We start from the raw sequence: 23,426 nt of genomic DNA, 5'->3' as shown, positions 1-23,426 counted from the left end.
ATTAGACCTGTGATGCATTTTCAGAATGGCTAGCGGCAGTGCACTTAACTGGCTCACTTGGAATGTGAGAGGCCTCAATAGTCCCAAAAAGATTCGACAAGTGATGGGGTATCTGACACGTCACAATGCACATGTTGTTTTCCTTCAGGAGACACACTTAACGGCACAAAAGGCAGTCTCAGTGGCCAAGCAGTGGGCGGGTTTCCGACTAGCTACGACATACTCCTCCTATGCTCGGGGAGTTATGGTTCTGATCAAAAGGGGTATACAGTTTGAGAGTTTGAGTGAGGAGGTCGATAAAGAAGGGAGGTATATCCTTTTGCATGGCAAGCTATGTGGCAAGTTGTTTACTATGGTTAATATCTATGGGCCTAATACGGACGACCCGGAATTCTTTCGGGTACTGTGGAACAGAGTATATGATCTGCCGCCTGCTGCCATTATCTGTGGGGGTGATTATAATGTGGTGCTGGATGTCGAAGTGGATAAGAAAACTCCTCATCTCTCACATGAGAAAAAGTCTGCGAAAGTTTTGCGAGATGGTATGACTGATTTGGGTCTGGTGGATGCGTGGAGACTGCGGCATCCTGGGGACACAGAGGGCACATGCTATACGTATGCACGAGACACGTGGTCCCGCTTGGATTACTGGTTGGTGACGCGGGATGTGAATGCATGGATAGTGGGTATAGAACATCTGCCACGTACACTGTCGGACCATGCACCGGTGGCACTGACGCTGGAAATACCGCATTATGCATCCGCGCCATATACATGGAAATTACATCCCACTGCCTTATTGGATCTGGCGTTTAAGGCAGACTTGCGGGAAGCGATAGCACTTTATTTTGCTGAGAATGTGAGTCCGGAGATGAGTAAATGCACTATATGGGAGGCGTTTAAGGTCACTATTAGGGGGGTGTGTATTGGGAAGCAAGCTGGAGTACTCAAGTCATTACGCGACTCTCTCGCGCGCTTAGAGCGTGACTTGAAGGACCTGGAACGCCGGTATGATGCCTCTACCTCTGAGGCGACGTTGGCCGAAATTAGATCCAAGGTAGACGAGTATAACGAGTTGGGGGATCAAGAGGCTTGCCATTTGGCCAAACGACGGAGAGCTCGGCATTATGGGGAGGGGGGCCGACCAGGTCGCGCACTAGCAGCGCGTGTTCTGGAACCATGGGCGAAACACTATACTGTTCAAGGGATTACGGTCGTTGATCACAGCGTGACCGATGCGGAGGGTATTCTTCATCAATTTGTAGATTATTATCGGGGGATGTATGACCATAGGACGACAGCCAGTGAGGATGAGGTGGGCCAGTATCTGGATGAGGTGGCGTTGGTCTGGCTTTCCACGGCTCAACAAAAATTTCTAATGCATCACATCACAGCTGAAGAGCTGCGGGAGGCCATCGCTGATTTACCCAATGGGAAGGCAGCGGGCACGGATGGACTCCCGTCCGAATTCTATAAAGAATATATAGATGAGTTGTTACCGCACCTGGCCGAAATGTATGAGGAATCGTTTGAGCAAGGGCGTCTGCCAGACACGTTGAGAGAGGCCCTCATAGTCGCACTGCCTAAACCCGGCAAGCCAACTGATCAGTGTGAGTCTTATAGGCCGCTATCCTTAATGAATACTGACGTGAAAATACTGGCTAAAGTGCTTGCGACGCGGTTGCGCTTGCTTCTTCCGGTAATGGTCCTGCCGGACCAATCGGGCTTTATTCCTTCCCGATCTACTGCCCATAACTTACGGGCTATGTTCGCTGTCCTCCATCTGATAAAACCGGAACTTCCAGCCGCCGCTGTTTTTTTAGACGCGGCGAAAGCGTTTGATTCAATTGCGTGGCATTTTTTGTTCTCAGTGCTACGCCGCATGGGAGTCCCTCTTATCTTTGTTCAATGGGTAAGGCTATTGTATACGGACCCAGTGGCCCGGGTTAGGATCAACGGTCATGTTTCGGACGTTTTTCCCATTAGACGCGGAACTAGGCAGGGTTGTCCGCTCTCGCCTCTGTTATTTGCGCTAATTATGGAGCCATTAGCTTGTGTCCTGCGCCAACGGCATTCGCAATCTGCTCTGTGTTTCGACCGGAGACCGCTGGCTGTGTCCATGTACGCAGATGACATGGTATTGTATGTAAGGGAACCTGAGAACTATTTGGAGGGATTGATACGAGAATATATTCGTTTTGAGTGGTTTGCGGGCCTGTCCATAAACTGGGAGAAATCGATTATTATGCCGCTTACTGACAGCACAGTGCACTTCCCGCTCAACTTCCCCTTAGAATGGGCTACCGACCCGGTCCGCTATCTTGGGATCTGGATACACCGGGATCCAGATGAAATGCTTCGGGCGAACTATGGCACGGCGGTTTCTAAGCTCGAGGACCAGGTGGACAGATGGAAAAGACTACCACTGTCTCTGGCTGACCGAGTAGCATTGATCAAGATGGTAGTCCTCCCGAAATTTTTGTATCTATTTGTGAATGCCCCGTTAGCGCTCAAGAGCCATTTTTTCGCCACGCTTCGTTCTTTGCTGATAAGCTTAGTCTGGGGGGGTAAGAAGCCCCGCCTGAGCTGGACTACTTTGACGAAACCATATGAGCTCGGAGGATTCTCAGTCCCGGACATGCACCTTTATTATCTGTGTGCCCAAGCACATTTTGCCACATACTGGATATCGGCTCCGCCCTATACACCTCACGTTGCTGTGGAGGCCGGGGCGTCCAGGCCGCTGCCGTTGCAAGCCATGATAGTAAACTCTCAGACGGCGTATGAAAGGAAAGACGTGGACACGGTACGTAGCACGGCTGCGGCCTGGAATGCGCTCGGACAGCGTGCGGGCAAACTTCCCCTGTATGCACCGGCGATGCCCCTTTCGTGGCATGAACATATATCAGTCCTGGGGGACACAGGGGCACGTCGCCTCCTGAGATCTGCCGGACTGCACCTCATGGGGGATGTCTTCCAGGGTGGCACCTTTATCACATTGGCAGCTTTTTTGGCGAAGGGCGGCAATGCCAGTATGGCCACGTTTATATATATTCGAGCAGCACCTCCGATGCTGGAGGGGTTGCAACTCCTCTACACGGCAAAAGACAGAACGAAGCTGGTGTCCCGGTTGTATAGAGCAGCGCAGCGAGATGAGGGTGTGTTGGATGCTAGCTCCAAATGTAAATGGGATGCGGTGTTACAACACCCGTTGACGGACGATGAATGGGAGGAGTGCTGCTCCATGACAGGTAATTATGCAGCAAATGGCAATTTTCGACTTATACATTATAAGTATCTGCATCAACTCTATTATACTCCGGTGCAACTGCGCAGGTATGGCTTCGTGACACCGATAATTGCACGCGTTGCGGGATTGGGGCTGCGGACTTTCTGCATCTGGCTTGGGGTTGCAATAAGGTGGGTGAATTTTGGGCTGCTGTGGTCGCGACATTATCTACTATGGCTGAGGTTGAGATTGACTGTACCCCTCGAGTGTGTCTCCTAGGCTTGATCTCAGGGGTTCCGAGGGGAGTGCGTAAACTTGTATGCCTGTCACTGCAAATGGCTAAACGAAGGGTCGCAGTGTGCTGGGGTGGTAGGAGAGCACCTGCCCTGCAGGACTGGCTGAAGGACCTGGCGTACTGCCGGGATCAACTAATCTGTTACCACGAAGAACTGCCGGCTGGCTCTCGGCCTACTGACATTTGGGGACCATACACTGCTTATATGCTTGCTAGAGCGGAGTCTGAATCTGAGGCTGACTGAATCAGGCTGCGAGAGCCCCTACCACACATACCTTCTACACTGATGGGAGTGAGGGGACTACTGAGGCAGGTTAATTGACTACACTGCATTGATATGAGGCATTGTGCTGACAGGTTCCTTATCCTTACAGGTTCTTCATTGTCTAACTTGGCTTGAGTTTTAGGCAAGAACGGGAGATGCGATGTCGCTTGCTGCCTGACCTGATTTCTCTACACTGGCTGTGTTGTGCTCTGTATATAGTTTGACCGGGGTACCTTTTTTAGGGATAGCTAGGCTTATGGCTTACACTACGAAATTGTTGATAATGCTCCTATGGTTTTAACAGTTATGGACAGGTGGAGCGTCCCACAGCGCTACAACAATGAATACTTCGTCATGCCGTATCCACTTAAGTCATCTGTGCTTTCTTTGATATGATGGACATGAGGTTTAAACTGCGGCCGGCCCTGTGGGGTTGTTGGCGGAACGCTGTGTTAACTGAAGTAAGCATATGGAGCGGCCGGCCCATGGAAGGTTGTAGGCCACCAGCTGTGTTCATTATCTTATTGGACAATAAAGGTTTTTGAAAACTAAAAAAAAAAAAAAAAACTGCATGAACACTCTCGCTGGGAGCGAGTGTTGTGGTCTGAACTTTTGGATTAGAGACTGCATGCTGTCTATCCTGACTTGGTTCGGCTGAGCCATGGCCGTCAGGGTATTGATCGTCGCACCTAGAAACTGCCGGACATGTGCCGGCTGAAGATGCGACTTTGGGTAGTTCAAGGAGAAGCCCAGGTCGTGAAGGAGGTGAATGGTAGACGACATGTCCACGGCGCACTGTTGTTCCGACTTGGCTTGAACGAGCCAGTCGTCTAGGTAGGGGTAGACATGGATGTTCTGCCTCCTGAGGTGCGCCGCTACTGTCGCCAGACACTTGGTAAACACTCTTGGAGCTGTGGTCACTCCGAAGGGCAGGACCCTGAACTGATAATGCTTGCCTTGGATAGTGAACCTGAGGTATTTTCTGTGGGACGGGTGTAGTGGAATGTGGAAATAAGCATCCTTGAGGTCCAAGGTTGCTAAGAAGTCCCCTTGGTTTAACAAGGGAAGAATCTGTTGCAGTGTTAGCATATGGAAGTGTTCTGACAGTATATACAGGTTGAGGGGACGCAGATCCAGAATGGGTCTGAGAGATCCGTCCTTCTTTGGAATAAGGAAGTACAGGGAATACACCCCTGTGCCTTCCTCCTCCACTGGCACGAGCTCGATTGCGCCTTTTTGCAGCATCACCACTACTTCCTGCTGCAATAAGTGCAAATGCTCTGCGGACATAGGCCGTTGCCTTGGTGGAATGTTGGGTGGAGTGGACTTTAACTCTAGACAATAACCGTACTGGACAAGTTTTCGTACCCACCTGTCTGTGGTGATGTTTGTCCAGACTGGCAGGAACTGCTGGAGTCTCCCCCCCCCGACAGGTGTTAAATGGTCGGGGGGCAGTGACAGAGAGTCACTGTTTGTTTGGGGCAGAGGAACGGGAATTGTTGTTTCCTCTGCCACGTCCTCTGGTGTTGTTTCCTCGATTACCCCCTTTGTTGTGCTTGGGGTACGAGGACTGTGCTCCACCTCTAGAGAATTGCGACTGTTGACCCATCTGTCCTCTGGTGACTCCACGTGCACCTGAGCGACGAAAAGTGTTGCCCCGGAACTGTTGTGATTGTAGGGCCCCCATAGACTTAGCTGTTTCGTTGTCTTTCTTAATCTTTTCGAGGGTGGTGTCAACATCAGGACCAAACAGTCTATCAGGATTGACGGGCTGATTGAGTATGGTTGTCTGAATGTCCGGTTTAAACCCCGATATGCGGAGCCACGCTTGTCGTCTCAGCATGACGCTAGTGTTAATAGCCCTAGCCGCTGTGTCTGCGGCATCAAGTGCACACTTTATGGCTGCATTGGAGATTAGTTTGCCCTCTTCTATGAGCAGTTTGGTAGGCTCTTGAAACTGCGGAGGCAGGTGTTGTAAAACTTGCTCTAGGGTGTCGTAATGCGCCCTATCATAACGTGCCAATAGTGCTTGTGTATTTGCAATACGCCAGAAACTGGCAGCCTGCGCAGCTACCCTTTTGCCCCCTGCCTCCAGCACTTTTGACTCCTTGTCTGGGGGAGGAGCTTCACCCGTTGTTTGGGAGTTTGCCCGTTTGCGGGCATTTGCGACTACAAGGGAGTCAAGTGGCAACTGTCCCCGAATATATGCAGGGTCTGCAGGCGCTGGTCTGTACTTCTTCTCGATGCGAGGATTGACCACCCTCGCCCTGGTTGGTTCTTTAAAGATGTCCGCAGCATGTTTAAGGACCCCTTTGAGCATAGGCAGTGTCTTGACTGTCCTTTCAGAGACTGAAAAAGTGTCAAATAGAAAGTCTTCTTCAACTGGGTCAGCATGCATGTCCACATCATGATTAGCAGCTGCCCGTTCAATGAGTGCGTGAAAACCTGCAGAATCTTCTGTTGGGGATGCACGTGCAATGAAAGGCTGTGGGTCCTGCCCCACATTCTGGGTGTCTTGGTCACCTATGTCGTCATAGGAATCCTGCTGTGCATCAGGGTCATTGATGGGGAAAGTGTATTGGTCATCTTTTCCATTTCCCTCACCCTCAGAGTGTTCTGGGGAAGGTGTTGGGCTCCTTCTAGGAGGAGGCTGTATAGGTTCCATCAGGGCTGAAGCGTCCTGAGCAAGCCGTTTCTTCTTTAGTGGGATGACATAAGAGTCCACTGGCTGTGAAGTGATCTTTCGTTTGTAAAGGGTCAATTTGCCCGTGTCTGCGTCGATAAAACGCTCAGAAACTTCTTCTGAGTCGAGTAGTCGACCTGAAAGTGCTCCAGACGTTGATGATTCCGACGTCTTTGGCGCCGATTTTGTGGTAAAGGCCTTCGGTACCTCCTTTGGCGGCAGAATGAAGAGAAGTTTGCCTGCAGGCTTTGCCGGCAAGTCCATCGGCTTCTGGTGCGACGGCGTCGGAGTCGCAGAGGCCTTCTCCCGAATCCTCTGTAGCGAAGAGACGATGGGGGGACGCGTCACTCACAGCGACACTTGGCGCCGACGAGGAGGCCTTCACCCTGCCCTCGGATCCGACGTCTTGTTGGCCCTTTTGAGTCTTAGACGTGGATGCTGCAGCCGTGGACACAGAGTCTTTGGACCGATGTGTTGAGCTTCCAGCTTTCGATCCGTGTGATTTTGCAGGCTCCGTTTCCACCACGCGTCCGACTAACGATGTCCCAGTCGGCACCGGAGTCTTGTCGCTGTCTTTGGCGGGCTTAGACGGCGTCGCACTTGTCGACCCGTGCCGAACTCCCTTCTTAGAGGAAACCTCCTCCGCCGACGATTTCGACACCGTCGAATCGACCGTTTTCTTCGACTTCTGTGGACCGGAGGTCGACGGAGTCGATGAGGCAGCAGGTTTTGGTGTTTTTGGTGTAGCGGCCGCCATCTTAGGAACGCTCGAATCCGTAAGTTTCGGGTCGGCCATTTTAGGTGTAGTCGATACCGCTTGTTTCAGTTTCGGTTTCGATACGGGCTTCGCAGCAAGTATGTCCGTGGCCGGGCCTGAGGGCGGGGCCGTGGCTTGCGGTGCGGGGTCTTGGGTAAGGCCGACTGGCGATCCCGTGACCCGAGCCTGATCCGTGTAACCTTCGGGGCATAGCTCATCCCCTGAGCTATCTTCCGCGGCCCCATAAACTTCTTCGACGTCCCCTACCTCGTCGACGTATTCAAGGCCTTGACCCACGACTCCGTCGTCGTCTTCCGGATCCGCCTCGATGTCCGTCGCGGGCGGTGAGATTTGAAGATGATGGCTCTGGCCCTCCTCTTCTTGGTCGCCGAAGATGTTTTCTGGATCCGGGGCCGCTTGTCTGGCCTCAAGGCGCACCGCGCGCCGAAGTTTGAGTGTCTTTTTTTACCTGAATCTGGAGCAGGCCATGCAGTTGTCCTCGTTGTGGTCCGGCGAGAGGCACTTGTTACAGACCGGGTGCACACCGATATGTGGGTATTTTGACCCACAGAGGGGACAGTATTTAAACGGGCTCCGCTCCATGCTAAGAAGTTGCGGTCGGGTTGCGATGAGAAGGCCTCGATGTCCGAAGAGTGATACGACTCCGTAGATTCCGACTCAAAGAGACGGAAGAACTCGAGGCCGTAAGCAAACAATACCGACGCAATGAATCTAAGGCCTTTTGGCCGTAAAAAAGCTAGTTTTCTCGGTTCCGACAGAGACGTCGAGACCGCATCCGAACCCAATGGCGGAAAAAAACAATCTGGGGATGGAGCCGATGCCCATGCGCACTGTAGTCCAGGGGAGGAGCCACCTATCTCAGGATACTTCGAAGACTCTTCCAGGACAACAATGTGCGATCATCCGGACCCAACACTAGGCGGCGATCTAATGCAAAAGATATGAATTTAGCAGCCCACATGCCTCGAACACATAGATCGGCACCAAACCAGACTCCTAGGTTCTTTGCAATCCCACCATCTCCCTTAGGGCAAGGTGATCCGCTGGGCCAAATGGACCCCCTAAAGTCAGTTGTAAATTGGCCATAAAGCAAGATTTCCGATTTGTCCTCATTGCACTTGAGGCAGGCTCTTGCTAGCCAAGCAAATACAGAGGACAAGCATTGACGGACTCCTGATGTACAGATATTATCCTTGTTCCAGGTAAAGACAAGTTGGGTGTCGTCGGCGTATGCCATTATCTTCGCACCCAAGTTCTCTGCCAACAAAATCAAAGGGGTCAAATAAACATTGAATAAAAGGGGACTCAAGGTCGACCCTTGTGGCACTCCAGTCCCTACCCTGCGGTTAGAAGAGTGGAAGGGGGGTAGCCAGATTTGTTGAGACCCGTCTGAAAGGAAAGAACTAATCCACCTAAGGGCCGAGCCCGTAATGCCAATATCCTCCAGTCTAGGTGGGGCACTGTATCGAACGCGGCAGAGCGGTCCAATAAAATTAGAGCCGCTCTGCCGCCCCCGTCCAAGCACTCCCTAATGGCCTCTGCCACCTCCACAAGCGCAGTCTCGGTACTACAAGAGGTACGGAAGCCCGACTGGGCCGGACGAAATGCCCCAGAGGATTCCACGAACCTCTCCAGTTGCCGAAATGCGGCCTTCTCGCATACTTTGGCAAGGGTCGGGAGAAGGGAAATGGGCCGGTAGTTGGATGTAATCAGCGGATCTGCTGTAGGTTTTTTGATCAGAGGGAGGAGTTTGGCTTGTTTCCACTGGGAGGGAACCATTCCTGTACGTAATGACTCGTTGACCAAAGCAGTAACCATAGGGGCAACTACCTTGGCCACTCCACTCAGGACCCTTGCTGGGCACGGATCTGCTGGGGACCTCGACTTCAGTGCTTTTAGTATAGCCATCACATCCACCTCCTCTACATTTATGAACTTGGACATCTGGGCTTTAACCTCTATTCCTTGGAATAGTGAAGGCGAGGGTAGTCGATCATGTAAGAGTTGATCGACTTGCAGAGGAGGGGGCTGGTCAGAGGGTTTGAGACTATCTTGGATTTTTTGTATTTTGTCAATAAAATAGGTGGATAGTTGCTCTCACCAATCTGTTGAGATCGGGGCTGACATCTTCTCTGCCACTGGGGCTGTGAAGCTCTTAACAATGGAGAAAATTTCTCGGCTATTATTCTTGGCTTTAAGAATTCTGGCCGCGTAAAATTCCCCTTTGGCCATCTTAATTGCTGCATAGTAATTTTGTTGTGCTAATCGGAGTTCCGTTTTTGCAATGGGGCAATAATTCCTTCTCCATACTCGCTCTCGCTCTTTACATCCTAATTTTAAAATCTTTAATTGGTCGGTATACCAGGGGGATGAGGGGGTGGCCCTACGGTGCTTTTTCCCTTTACACTCTGGTAGTGATCTAATAGTGGAGTCTATCCAGAATGAAAAATCATCAACAGCATCATTCAGGTTTTTTGCATTCGCTGGGGCAGTGTGCATGAGGGCCTCCGCCAGATCAGGGATATTAATTCTTCTTGGGTATTCCTCAAGCTGAGGGTTAATCGGCACACGAGTGTTGTTAATGTCCCATGAAAAGTGAACTGGAAAGTGGTCCGACCAAGTGACAGGGAGGGGTGGGTCGGTTAAGATACTAAAGTTGGAATACACCAGATCTAAACAGTGACCCCCTACATGAGTGGCAGAGCGCACCTGTTGCACCAGCTGGCCAAGGTCGCAGATCTCCTCCAGGTCCTTAACTCCAGGAGCTAGGCCCGTGTCCATGTGTAAATTAAAATCTCCCAACATTAAAAAACTCGGGAATCTAAGCGCTCTCTGGATAATAACCTCTTCCACAGATTTAATAAAAGCGCCCAAAGGACCAGGTGGGCGATAAATCAACAGACCCCCCAGGGTAAATTGAGGGGACAGGGCCAGAGAGAATTCCAAAGCTTCCCCATCCTCAATCCCACCCGTACATTCTTTCATCAAAGACCACTTCTCCCTATATATCACAGCTAGACCTCCTCCCCTGCCTATGATGCGGTCCAGTCTAGTGATCTTGAATCCTCTGGGAACAGCCAGTTCAACCACTGGGGCGCAGCTCTCATTCAGCCACGTCTCCGTGATGAAAAGGATATCAAGCCTTTTATCAATGATAAGTTTGTGCACTTCTTCTGAATGCTTCGGTAAGGAGCGGGCATTGATAAAAGCAGCTTGAATAATTGACCCACCATCTTTGTTGGCCTGGGAAGTGGAGGGGGGGTTCAGAGCAGTTGAATCGAAAATACCACCCAGGACAAATCCGTGAAAAGGAATCTAAGACATTCCATGGGGCGCCATTGCATGAGGGGTGGCAGTTGAGGGCCCTCAGATCGTCAGGGTTATACGTGATGGGAGAAACAGTCACGTGAGAGACAGGTTTGGCAGAGTTCCTGGCCCTGAGCGCTGCCGGTGCGCGGACGGGCGCAGACGGGCTTACCTTAGGCGCACCTTCGGTGCGCCGTCGTCGCGCCCGCTGCGTTCCCGGCAGCGCATCGCTTCTTATGGCCTGCCACACCCAAGCACTGGACCGCTAACTCCGGCCAGGCTCGTGGAACACCCCACCCCAAGATGGCGGTTCGCCCTCCCCTCTCACGGCACTGGGGCTGGCTGAAATGAGTCGAGGGAGGACGCTAGAGGATTACCTTGCTGGAAACGGACAAGAGTGTAACTCCCTGCAAGCTACAGGTTAAAAGAGCTCACCTGGACAGCCCCACAAAGAATTCAAAGCATGGAGTACCAGTGGATTTGTAAGGGTTTTGTTCAAGTGGATTGCGGAATTGAAGTTTCCCACTTTCAAGGACACTCTTGGAGATTCCAGAACCTTGGATTGTGTGTTGGATACTTCTGTGACGCGCAAGCAGAACTCCAGGAAGGTGTTCTAACTGGACCCCGCTTGCTAAAGAAGGCGGCCCACCACAGTGGTGAGAAAATTCTTCAGAAAAATTTTAAAAGGTGTGTCCCTGACAGAGAAAACAAAATGACTAAAAAGGGGCACTGTTGGTTTCTAAGCACTAGAAAGTGACTAATTTTTAAAAATGCATATCTCTGGTTCCCTACAGTGGATTTTGTTCGTTTTGGTGTCATTTAAAATATAAAAATATTACTTATTTTTATAAATTGGTGTTGGATTTTTATTTTGTGTTGTATCTTAATTATTTACTGAAATTGTGTTTTTGAATGCTTTACATACCTGTCTTTGAAGTTAAGCCGGTCTGCTCGCAGCCACGTTACCAAGGGTTGAGCATAGGAATAATTTTCTAAGACCTGTGCTGAGTCCTTTCATGTGTTAGTGGTCTTATTGCCAGTGGCAGACCTACATTTGTCCCTACCAATAACCCACTTTCCAACAGTTTAGTTCTGTACTTAGGCACTCAGCCTGCAAAGGCAGTGTGTGGGTGTCAGGGTACAGGACCCCTGAGGGTGGCACAATCAGTGCTGCAGCCCTCAGGGGTCTTCTCTGGTCCCCATGCCCTGGGAACCTAGGGTACCATTTACTAGGGCTGACAGGGGGCCAGAGATGCCAATTGGGTTTTAGTTTCAACACAGTTTTAGGGAAGGAACACAGGCCCTGGGTACCTGGTTGGCAGGAACCCAGGGCACACTCAGTCAAAGCACATCAGCAGTTCAGAAAAAAGTGGGGGCATACCAATGCAAGAAAGATGGCACTTTCTCACATGTGCCCCTACAGTACCCAGGGCCATTCCTGGGCACTGTAAGTGCAGTGATTCCATTAAGAGTATATGGTGCTGGGAGGTACTCATTACGAACTCCACAGCATCATAATGGCTACACTGAAGACTGATAAGTTTGGTATCAAACTTCTCAGCACATTAAACCCACACTGATGCCAGTGTGGGATTTAATGTAAAATGCACCACAGAGGGCATCTTAGAGATGCCCCCTGAAACCTAACCTACAATCCACGTCTGGACTGAGTGGCTGCCCAGGCTGCCAACAAGCAGACATGTTGCTGGACCCCTGGGTGGAGAGCCCCTCGCTCTCCTGGGCCTGCAACAATTCACATCCTGGGTGAGGTGCTAGGTCTCTTCCCCCAAGATGGGCAGGGGGAAGCTTCAAAGGCATGCCACCTTTGTGAGCTTCTCCAGGCCACTTGCTGTACTCAGCAACAAGCCTCCACCAGTTCTAACCCCCACTCTGGCGGGAAAACTGGAGGGAAACCCTACGTCAGGAAGGGGGGGGGGGTGCCACCCCTCAGGTGGGAAAGGCGAGGTGAAGCACGACCCCGGGCTCCGGACATCTTGAATATGGGGAGCCTTGCCCGATCACAGCTAGGCTCCTGCCCCCATCCCACAGGAGAGGAGCAGGCTAGGGGGTGTACCCACCCCAGGACAGGGACCTATTGCTCCCTGCCCTTGCCCTACTTGTAACGTCCCTAAACTTAGTATTTAGGGGCACCCTGAACCTTCCTTCCTCAGATCCCAATAAGAAAAGAAGAAAGAAGATCAAAAAGAAGACCTGTCGTGCAACTGCTCACAACAGGACGACAACAACTGACTTGGCCCCAGCCCTACCGGCCTGTCGATCCTGGAACCTGCTCCTGCTTAATCCCGGCGACTCCTGCGGACAGCAACCATGGGACACCCGGAGGACCTACCTGCCTTGACCCTCTTAAAGACTGGGACTCCCATAAGCAGAGGCTCTGCTTCAACAACCAACCCCCTGGTGCAAGCCAGGAAGCTCAAGACCTACCCAATCTGCACCCGCTGTGCCCGGCCAGTGCCAGAGTCATCCAAGACCGCGAGGACGTCCCCCCCCAGCGACTGGGACCCTTAGTCCAGTGCCCAAAGACCCTCCTCGACGGACCAGGCGACGCCTGCAGCCTCAGAACCAGGGACCCCTCCAACCGCGACCAGCTGAGGGTAAGATTCCCAGACACCCCTTCAACCGGCGCCCTACGGCTCCCTGTGCCTTCCTTTGGGGTACCTACCTCTTCTCCAGGATCCCAACTTACCTCTCAAAGTAGGGGTCCACCTGAAGTATCACGGTCCCAGAGTCTGCAGCTTTTGTTCCCTTTCTACCTTTCCCATTGAATAACATTAAGTGCCCGACTGCTCAAAAGCACCCTGCACCCAGCCGCCCGCGTGCCTCTGGCAGTGCAACCTTTGCCCTATCCTACTTCCCCATTTGCCCTGAGCAAGTGACCAGGAGCCCAGCTCCCACAGCAGAGTGGCCTGCTAGCCAGCATCCACCACCCGAAGGCCCCCTGCCCCTCATTGGTTAACATTGGGCCTAACTACCTCTGCACCCGGCTGCCCCTGTGCCGCTGAGGGTGAACCAACGGTACCTACCTGACCCTGGGGACCCCCAAGTCTATGCCCAGAACCTTAACTTCGCCAGTCAAGCTCTCACCTGGAAACCGGTAACTCACTTACCTGCCATTGGATAACAGTCTGGTTTGACTCGAAAAATCTTCAAAGTCTGAAGTTTTGGAAACTAAAAATATTCATATAAAATCACCCGAATTCCGAAGTACTCACCTGTGATCAGGGGAGAAGCCAGTACTGTACCTTGTAGCCCAGTACTGAACCTCAAAAGTAATCCTTACCAGGTTTACTAGTAATCTGTATTTTCTCCATAGGAATCCATTGTCTGCTTTTCTATGAAATCTCTTTTAAGTGTCTGCTTTTGAAAATTTGAAATATTCTGTAAAAATAATACGAAATACTGAAACGCATGTTTTAAGTTGAGACCAGTGCTGGACCCAGGAGCCCAGTACTGGATTACAAAAGTAACAAGATCATACTTTACCTGCAACCTCAAATGTCTCCAATTGGATAACATTGCCAGGTTTTCATTGAAAAGTTTCTAAGTGTGAACTTTTAAAACAGCTTTATATTCCTGAAAAATCACTACCATAACTAAAACTATTTTACTAAATTGGTTTTAGCTTAGACCCCAGGACTGAACCTAGGATCCAGTCCTGGAACTACCAAAGTAATCTACAAAGTAATCAACTGTACATATATGATGAAAACCCATTGAGCTCAATGCTATAGTGTGTTTAGAATTGTGTTGCCTACTGCAACCCCTGTATCTATGGTGTTCCCAAAGTTTATTGCCTCTTTGCAAAGTAATTACATGAGTACTCATATCGAGAAAAGTATATTTTTATACCTGTTGGTTCTAAAAATAAAACTATATCTGTTGATATAAAAACAATTGGCCTGGAGTTCAGTCCTTTAGTGTGTGTATAACCTTTTGCTGACTGAGTGTGTACAGCAAATGCTTTACACTGTCCTCTGGTACTGCCTTACTGCTCGACCAAGCTACCACTTTTGAGAGTAAGGTCAGTCCTGACTTTAACCTCCGTTATACCTCTGGGGTTTGTGGACTCTATACACACTGTACCTTATTCTGGTCAGGTATATATAGAGCCACTTTCTCACAGCGTCTCTCATGCGAAGGACACACGCTTGCATTGCGTGTATCAATGGAGGCTCACAGATACTGCAGACACTGGACAGGAGTCGGGACAGACTTTGAAAGACTGATGTGTAGACCCAAGCGATTCAGCAGAACGGACGTCTTGTTGAAATGCAGTTATGCCTCCTGAAAGGTAGCTGCCTTGATCAGCCAGTCGTCCAGGTATGGATAGATTAACACCTGGTTCTTCCGGAGTTGTGTTGAGACTACCGCCATGCATTTTGAAAAAGTCTTGGGTGCTGACTTCAGGCCAAAGGGAAGCACTGCATATTGGTAGTGATTGGTGACAGTGTACAGTACTGTACACTGTCACCCCCACGGCTACATACATTTCACACTCTTCAATCCCAGACACGGATCTCCCCTCTGCCACCAACACCCCCACCCCCACCCCCTCTACCCCACTCCCACAGAACGAGAACCCCACACTTCCGACTAGCTTCTCAGAACAACCCACCTCACCTGACCGCACCCCACACAACATGACTCTCTCCCAACCCATCTCCCCCCACTCTCTGCACTCCCGCCACTCCTAGCCCTCACTACTCCCTCAACCTCTCTCCCCCCCCCACTCTTTGCACTCCCGCCACTCCTGGCCCTCACTCCTCCCTCAACCTCTCCCCCCCACTCTCACTCCCCTCTACTACACTGCCACCCCCGCAACGCCCAGCCTCCACACGTCCCGCAATTGCCTCACCCCCCTACCATTGATTCCCTGTTCATTAACACCAACACCATCACTAATCCTTTCACTCCCCCCCCCCCCCAACCTCCCTACCTTCCCGAACACAAACACACTCGCTATCTCCCCAAACTCCAACTCCAATGACTTCCCTAACACCCTCACCCCCCTACTCCAATAACCTAGACACTTGCTCCCCTTCAGTGCCCTCCCCCAACTCCTTACCCATCCCCACGCTGGACACGATCATGACCACCCTCCTCCAAGTGAGAGAAGAACTCCACACCCTCAAAGAGTTACTCCTCACACACCCCAGACACCCCCCTCCCACGACCACTTCTCAACCTAACATATCCCCCTCACATCCTACTCACCCCCTACATTGGACCTCCATCCCCTCTCGCAATACCTCCAACCGCCCCCAACGCACTAACAAGACTCTCTCTGACCTCGACATACACACCCCTACTCCGCACATATGTGCCGGCCCGCCAAAAACCTCTTAGCCACCACACACCTGTCCATTCCTACGATTATCTCCAACCCTCTTAGACACCCCACACATAACAACAGAGGCTCCGTCCCCAACAACCTCACAAAAGCTCCTCGCACTCTTGATCAGACTCAAATGCACACTTCTCAACTGTAGATCGGCCCAAAGACACTCCTCGGAGGTCGCTGATCTCATCATTTCTTTGAACCTTGACTTAGCCATCCTAACTGAAACATGGCTAACTGAATCTTCTACTCCTATCATGGATATCCTAGTCCCTCCCAACTACTGCATCATTAGACTTGACAGGTCCAAGAAGGCAGGCGGTGGAATCGCATGCATCTACAAGAGCAACCTCGCAATTAATAAAGTCACCACCCCTTCTCTTACCTCCTGTGAATACCTCTGCCTTGATGTCATCAATGAAAACAAACCTGTATGTTCACTACACATCATCTACCACCCACCTGGGGACAACCTCACCTTCTCCCAACAACTCATTGACACAATCTCAATCAACTCAGGACGGCAAAACACACAAATTTACCTTGGCGATTACAATCTTCACTGGAACGATTGCAGTGACGCAATGGTTAATAGCCTCAAAAATTTCCTTAACGCTTCTGACCTCACCCAAATTTGCAACAGCCCGACCCATGACAAAGGCTCTATCCTCGACCTTATCATCTCCAAAGAAGGCAATATTCAACTTGATTCAATCCAACCCTGTGACTGGTCAGATCACCATATTGTCACATTCCTCATCAAGGAAAAAGTTAAACTTATCCCGGTCCAATCCTCCAAGCCCAAAGTTTGGAAAAGAGACCTAAAGAAACTCAATCCAAACTCTTTACCCCCTAACAGCTGCAATCTCCTACTCCCCCCTACCTACGTTACCGAAGTCCAGTATTTAACTGACCACTATCTCAACACTATGACCTCAATAATCAATGAGGCTGCACCAATGCAACTGAAAAGAGTATCCACCAAGATATCCAATCCTTGGTACGACGGGAGTCTCAATGAAGACAGACGGGCTATGCGAATGGCAGAGCGCACCTGGAGATCTGTTCCCTCAGCACTACACCTAAAAATTCTGAAGAAAAAGAGAAACGCATACTTCAGGAAAATAAAACGCTCAAAATCAGAGTTCTTCAGACTCCAGCTCGACCAAGCAAAAAACCGTCCAAGAAAACTGTTCGAGCTAATCCGATCACAATCCAAGGAACAACCCCAAGCAGTCGACACTATGGGCAATACACCTTCCTGTGAAGATTTCGCTACTTTCTTTAACCAAAAAACTGACAACATAAGGAGCGATCTCCTCATTGACGCAAGCCTTTACTCTAAACCCCACCGCATAACACCCAATGAACCAAAAAACAATGCGACATGGTCATCCTTTGACACTTACTCTGAAGAAGAAATTGACAGACTACTCCGCACCCTGAAACCATCCAATCACCTCACTGACCCTCTTCCTGCTAACGCTGTAAAAGACTTCACCCCTTTGCTCCTCCCACTCTGGACTAAAATTATCAATAGTTCACTTCAACAAGGAACCATCCCGGACTCCCTCAAAGTTGGACAAGTTACACCTCTACTAAAGAAACCAACAGCCGACCCCACTGATCTAAACAACTACCGTCCGATTACCAACATTCCCACTCTCGCCAAACTGTTGGAAAAATGCGTTCAACTACAACTGACAAAGCACATAGAACTGTTTGATCTCCTCAACCCTCATCAATCTGGCTTCCGAGCAGGGCACAGTACCGAAACAGCTATGACTCACATAATTGACGACGCCCTCCAAATTTTAGATCAAATTGATACCTGCCTCCTCATCCTTCTTGATCTCTCTTCAGCATTCGACACTGTGAAACATGAGAACTTACTCGAACTCCTAAACACTAGAATGGGTCTCTCTGGAACTGTTCTTCAGTGGTTCACCTACTTTCTACACAACCGATCTCAAAAATTCAAGAGCAACAACTTGATGTCCGCTCCAATACCTGTATCGTTAGGTGTCCCCCAAGTATCCTGCCTATCCCCTACCTTGTTCAACCTAGTTATGGAACCTCTCACCACCTTGCTACAAGCATCCAATGTACATTTTCACATGTACGCCGATGACACTCAGCTATATCTCAAACTACAATCCCCCAAAGACATTATGCGTCTGAACTCAACGATCAGAAACACCCAATCCTGGCTGGCCGATAACCACCTCAAACTCGATGCTATGAAAACTGAGTTCCTTCTGATCTCACCGCCCGCGAAAATCTCTACCACTCAAACCTGGCTTAAGCACCTAACTGCACTCAATGTCCAACCGACCATCGTGGATTCAGCAAAATCTTTAGGCATAACACTAGACGCCAATCTCAACATGCAGCAGCATATCAGCAAGGCAACTAAGGGAGCGAACTTCCAAATAAATACCTTGAGGAAACTTAAACCCTTCCTCCCAGCCAAGGACTTCCAAACTGCAGTACAAGCACTAGTCATCCCTCGCATAGACTACGGCAGCATCGCCCTCTGCGGTCTCCCCCTAACTACAACTGCACCCCTAAGAGCTTCGCTAAACGCGGCAGTGAGACTCATCACTGGATCTAAAAAACACTCACATATGTCCCCCGACTTTAAATCCCTGAACTGGCTGCCTTTTGAAGCCAAAATACATCTGAAAATTGCCTGCATGACGCACAAGGCTATACACTCGAAATCACCCGGCTACCTCACTCAGAAGTTGACAATTTCCGGCGGGTTCAGAACCACCAGAAGTACAAGCAATCTTCTGCTGAAGCCTCGAAGATTCCGGAAGGAAAAAACTTACAAACGCTCCTTCTCAGGAATGGCGCCTAGGATCTGGAACTCACTCCCTCCTGAAACGAGGCTCATCTCATCCACTCTTCTTTTTAAGAAAGAAGTTAAAGCTATCCTCATGGCTAAATACACTTGAACTACTACTCTTGATCTTTTAAGATTTTGCGTCGAGCTATATTATTTGTTTGATCCCTTTGCACATGTGTTTTACTTGTATTATTGACCTAACCGATTGTTCATGCTCCCTCTTATTTGTACTACTGCACTGACCTACCTTACCTTCCTTACTATGCTCCCTCGTGTACCCACCCTACCACTCATTTATGCCTATGTAAAGCGCTCTGTTATCTGCAAAGATCTTGTTCGCGCTATATAAAACTTTCAAAATAAATAAATAAATTGGTGCTGACCAGGAACCGTAGGAACTTGCGATGTTTCCTTGCTATGGGCACATGAAAATATGCGTCTTGCATATCTATTGTGCATAGCCAGTCTCCATGATGCAGCAGAGGGTAGATCTGGTGCAGGGATAACATGCATAACTTTTCTATGCGGATCCATTTGTTCGCTTGTCGCAAATCGAGAATGGGTCTGAATTCGTTCTTGTCCTTCTTGCGTATGATAAAGAACCTGGAATATATACCTTGTCCTCTCTGAGTAGGAGGAACCAGTTCTATCGCCCTTTTTCTTAACAGAGTACCGGCCTCCACCTGAAGTTCGCACAACAGGTGTTGTGAGCGAACTGGTGGTATCGATGGAGGAGGGCTGGTGAAACGTAGACAGTATCTATTGCGAACAATATTCAGCACCCAATTGTCCGGAGTTATCTTTTTCCACTATGCCAGATAATTCTGAATGCTTCTCCCCACCCAAGTGGGCAACAGAAGAGGGGGAAGTAACCTTTCAGGGCTTGGAACCCGCTGGGCCCTGGTGTCGACTGCTGGTTAGCCCTTCCTCTCGAGTGGCGTCTCGAGAGTCTGACTTAGCCTTCTTCCTGCCACATTCTGGGCACTTGTCAAACAAAGATGGCATTTTGACAAGAAAAATGTGGTCTAACTGCCCCAAAAAGACAGCAAAAGGAAGGTAAAGGCCCAAGACGTCGAGTGAAACACTCAAACTATCAAAAATACTAAAAAATATTAAGATCTACCACAAAAGGTAGAGCTCAATGCTCCAGGGTCCTGCTAGCAGGAGCCGTAAAAAAGAACTGAAAGTGACTAGCCTTTGGTTGTGCATCATGGGATACCGAGGGTCTCTGGAGGGTTCCTTAAAGGCACGGTATCCATTTACATACACAAAATGGCAGCCTATGGGGCATGTCTGTCCAATCCTTCTTCTCTATCATGAAAAAGGAATCTATGTGAAGGGGAGTTTCTCTATGAGTGAAACTTAGCAAAATTATTACATTTCATTATTTTCTAGCTATCTTTTTCACTTCAGGATGAAGTACTGGCCAATGTAGCCTTGTTGGTTTCAGGCTGCATTATTTGTCTTTTATTTTCTCTAAGGTGTCTATGCAGGATTGCAGAAGAGGACAACTTAAGAGACTATTTCTATTGCTCCGGGGTCCACACACATGGGCGGTACTATTCACATGATTAGGACTATACACAGAGATCCCCCTACTGCAGAAACTGGAATTTCGGCGCAGAAGGTTTCAGCTCCGAAGGTTGTTTGACATTCGGCACAGAGGAGTTCAGCTCCGAGCCGGACATGTGTTTGGAACCGGATGGCTTTGGTTCCTAGGAGGACTTTTGATGATGCAGTACCGAGCCGGAAGGCTTGACTTGGTGTTTCGGACCGGAGCTGGAGGCGGGGCATCAGAAACTTCATCTCGGAGCTGACCTTGGCCAGAAGGCAGTGGTGGTGCCAAACCCGTATATTTCTTTGGAATAGTTTGTGGGGTCAAGTGGCCTCGGGTCTCATATCACCTTGTCCCTGTAACATTTCTTCGGCCTAGAGGTCGATCTCGAGCTCCGAGTCGGAGTCCTTTTCGGAGAGAGGTTGCGCATCGAGGGAACCCAAAAGCACGGTTTCGAACTGGAGTGCAGCAATACACATCCAACCCCAATGGTGGAAAAAACAATCTAACAATGGAGTCGATGACCATGCGCACCATGACTAGGAAAGACTTCAAAGAAAAATAACTTGCAAACATCTGGACCCAACACTAGATGGCAGGAGTATGCAAAGCATGTGTATTTACAGCACACATGCTTCAAACAAGGTGGTTCTTAGCTATAATCTTCAATATCTTCTAGTGTAAAGCTATGAAAGGCACTTGCTAATAAATTATGAAAATATTTGGTATAGCCCTTGCTTTGACTTACCGAGGGAAAGATGACCTCTCTCTTTCTAGGTATTCTCCCAGAGCTTTCTGGATCTTGCCAAGCAGATCTGCCAACCGCTCCAGCGACCTTTGCACTCCTTGTATGTTCAGGACATCCATCACAAGTGGAGATTTGGATACTTTTTTCATCAGAGCCAAAAATTCTGTGCTGATGCTGCACGTCAAATATAAAAATATATATATTTATTTTAGTGTCAGAGTTGAATGAACTACAGCTAACACACACACACACACACACACACACACACACACACACACACACACAGTACCTTTGGAATCGCTGTGTTTCAACTGGTAGAAGATGCTTGATATCAGCACTTCCAGTAAAGATTCCCTCGAGATAAACCCAGCGCCTCTGAACATCAATCCATACATCAAACAGTGCCATAATGCGGTTCAGTTTGTCTTCCCAACTGAGAGCATCCTCCTCAAACACCTACAAAAGAAAAGGTTACAAACTTAGAAACCTGCATCCATTACCTGCACATGGAAATTTGATAATTAATATCTACATTAGAAATCTAATCCAGCAATAAATGTACAACGCAAAAGATGTTAGATGCATTGCAGCCGTGCCTAATATCAGAAGTGCAGCAAACTGGAAAAATGACAATGAAAAAGGAGAAAAACATATCTTAAAGAATAAAAAAACTAAAAGCAAATACACAAAGTTATAATTGGAGAAATTATACCTTGTAATATGGAGACAGCTTCATTGCAGAAACACTGTTTATGTGTTCTTTGACTTTGTTGAACAGATCATCCCAACCCCGAATCAAACGACATTTGTTTTGATAGTTGACCAAATCAAGCTCGTATGTGTTCCACACTTCCCGGATCTAAAAGAGACAGTAGGATAATACATTGCATAATGTAGGAGACACAATTTCTCAACATCAGAGCATTTCTGCCAGTACAAGGAGGTAAAAGGAATTTCTAATCAAGGTCATCTACTGGGGAGGAAGGCCGTATTGGGCCTCATTTAAGTACACTTCAAAAAGGAGGATGGACTTGAATCCATACTAAACACATTTCAAAATTGTCATGCACTCTTCCTCCTCCATTTCTTTAACACCACCCACTCCTGCTTTTCTACGTTTGCAAGGCAATTTCAATATACAAGCATCTTTAAGGACAACACAGGCATAGGCGTTCCAGGCTACAAAAATTTGCACTGCATCTGTAACAGAGTACGTGAACCTGGACAGTGTAAGAATGTGAACCTGGCAAAGGGCATAATACTTGGATCAATTAGCATGTTTTAATATATCTAGTGTTTGCACTCTCATCACACCTGTGTGCCACTTGATTATAGAGCTGTGATTATGCAGTACTTGGCAAGCTGGTGGATAAGTGGGAATAGGTCACTCAAAGGCAGGAGCATGGGACAAGGAACAGCCTCAATGACTAACTGGTTTTATTGGATTATCTGGAAATCAATGCAACCCTGCAAGCTTGACACCCGTGTAGTGTCACTGACCCCAAGAGCATTTGCCTCATCTTTTTTTTCCTAGTGCTCTCTATTTTTGTGCAGAAGATGCTGCTTCAAGCTCTGGAAGCTTAAAATTATCAATGCATCTTGAAGGCGGATCTCCGATGGCCAGTAACCCTAGATCAGCGAGTAACACAAGACTTCCATGGCCACCACAATTTCCTGAGTGACTCTTGTTTACCTGCCAGGCTCGAGAGCACACTGCACAATCCAGCAGTCTTTCCAAGAGCTTTCCTGAAAATTGCAGACTAACAATCTTATATTCAAACTTAAGTTGCCATCTTTACTAAATAAATGCAATGAAGAGCGAAGAAGCAGGCAGGATTGAAGAGGTCAAAGCAAAACCAAAGGGGATGATGGAGGGGGTATTGAACAATGCAAGCACCCACCCCCAGTCAACTGATCTGGGTTTAATCCATCATCAAAGGATTGAAGAGGTTTCTGAATTGTGTTTAGACTTAAATGATTGAATTCTGTTCTATTAGAAGATTAATTTCCAAATACCGCAGCAATCGGGCATCCAGCAGAACTATCAGCTAAAAGGCTAAATAAATGTTTCTGTACAAACCTGTTTCAAAAATTCCTCCAATGCCATTTCTCCTTGAGCAACAAGGAGGACATCTTTGACAATTGCCTCATTCCTTTGCAAGTCCACATCCCAGATCTGTCCCAGGGTTAACTCCGATACCACCCAATTCACGTGAAGTCTCTTCATCAGCTGTTTCCAGTGGCGGTCTTTGAGAGCCTCCGATTTCAGTTCAATCACAAGCATATTTACCTTTGAAAAATGAACAAAGGAATCATGCACATAACCAGACACTAAGTTTACTTTAAGCAAAGAATGA

The 23,426-nt window shown here is 48.8% G+C and overlaps 1 protein-coding gene across 1 annotated transcript in view; it reads right to left on the bottom strand.

Annotated features, from left to right (window-relative positions):
- DYNC1H1 (dynein cytoplasmic 1 heavy chain 1) overlaps positions 1–23,426 on the bottom strand; it is a 1,596,152-nt gene that overhangs the window by 1,403,324 nt on the left and 169,402 nt on the right. The window contains exons 20-23 of the mRNA XM_078660192.1: positions 23,150–23,359; positions 21,782–21,928; positions 21,359–21,525; positions 21,070–21,243 (exon numbers count right to left, since the gene is read on the bottom strand). Of these exons, the coding sequence (XP_078516318.1) occupies positions 21,070–21,243; positions 21,359–21,525; positions 21,782–21,928; positions 23,150–23,359 (698 nt within the window). The remainder of the gene's footprint in view (positions 1–21,069; positions 21,244–21,358; positions 21,526–21,781; positions 21,929–23,149; positions 23,360–23,426) is intronic.

Source organism: Lissotriton helveticus, chromosome 9, assembly GCF_964261635.1.
Source record: "Lissotriton helveticus chromosome 9, aLisHel1.1, whole genome shotgun sequence".
In the NCBI taxonomy this organism is placed as follows: Eukaryota; Metazoa; Chordata; class Amphibia; order Caudata; family Salamandridae; genus Lissotriton; species Lissotriton helveticus.
The sequence above is the reverse complement of the archived record's forward strand: the minus strand, read 5'-3'. Positions and strand labels throughout refer to the sequence as shown.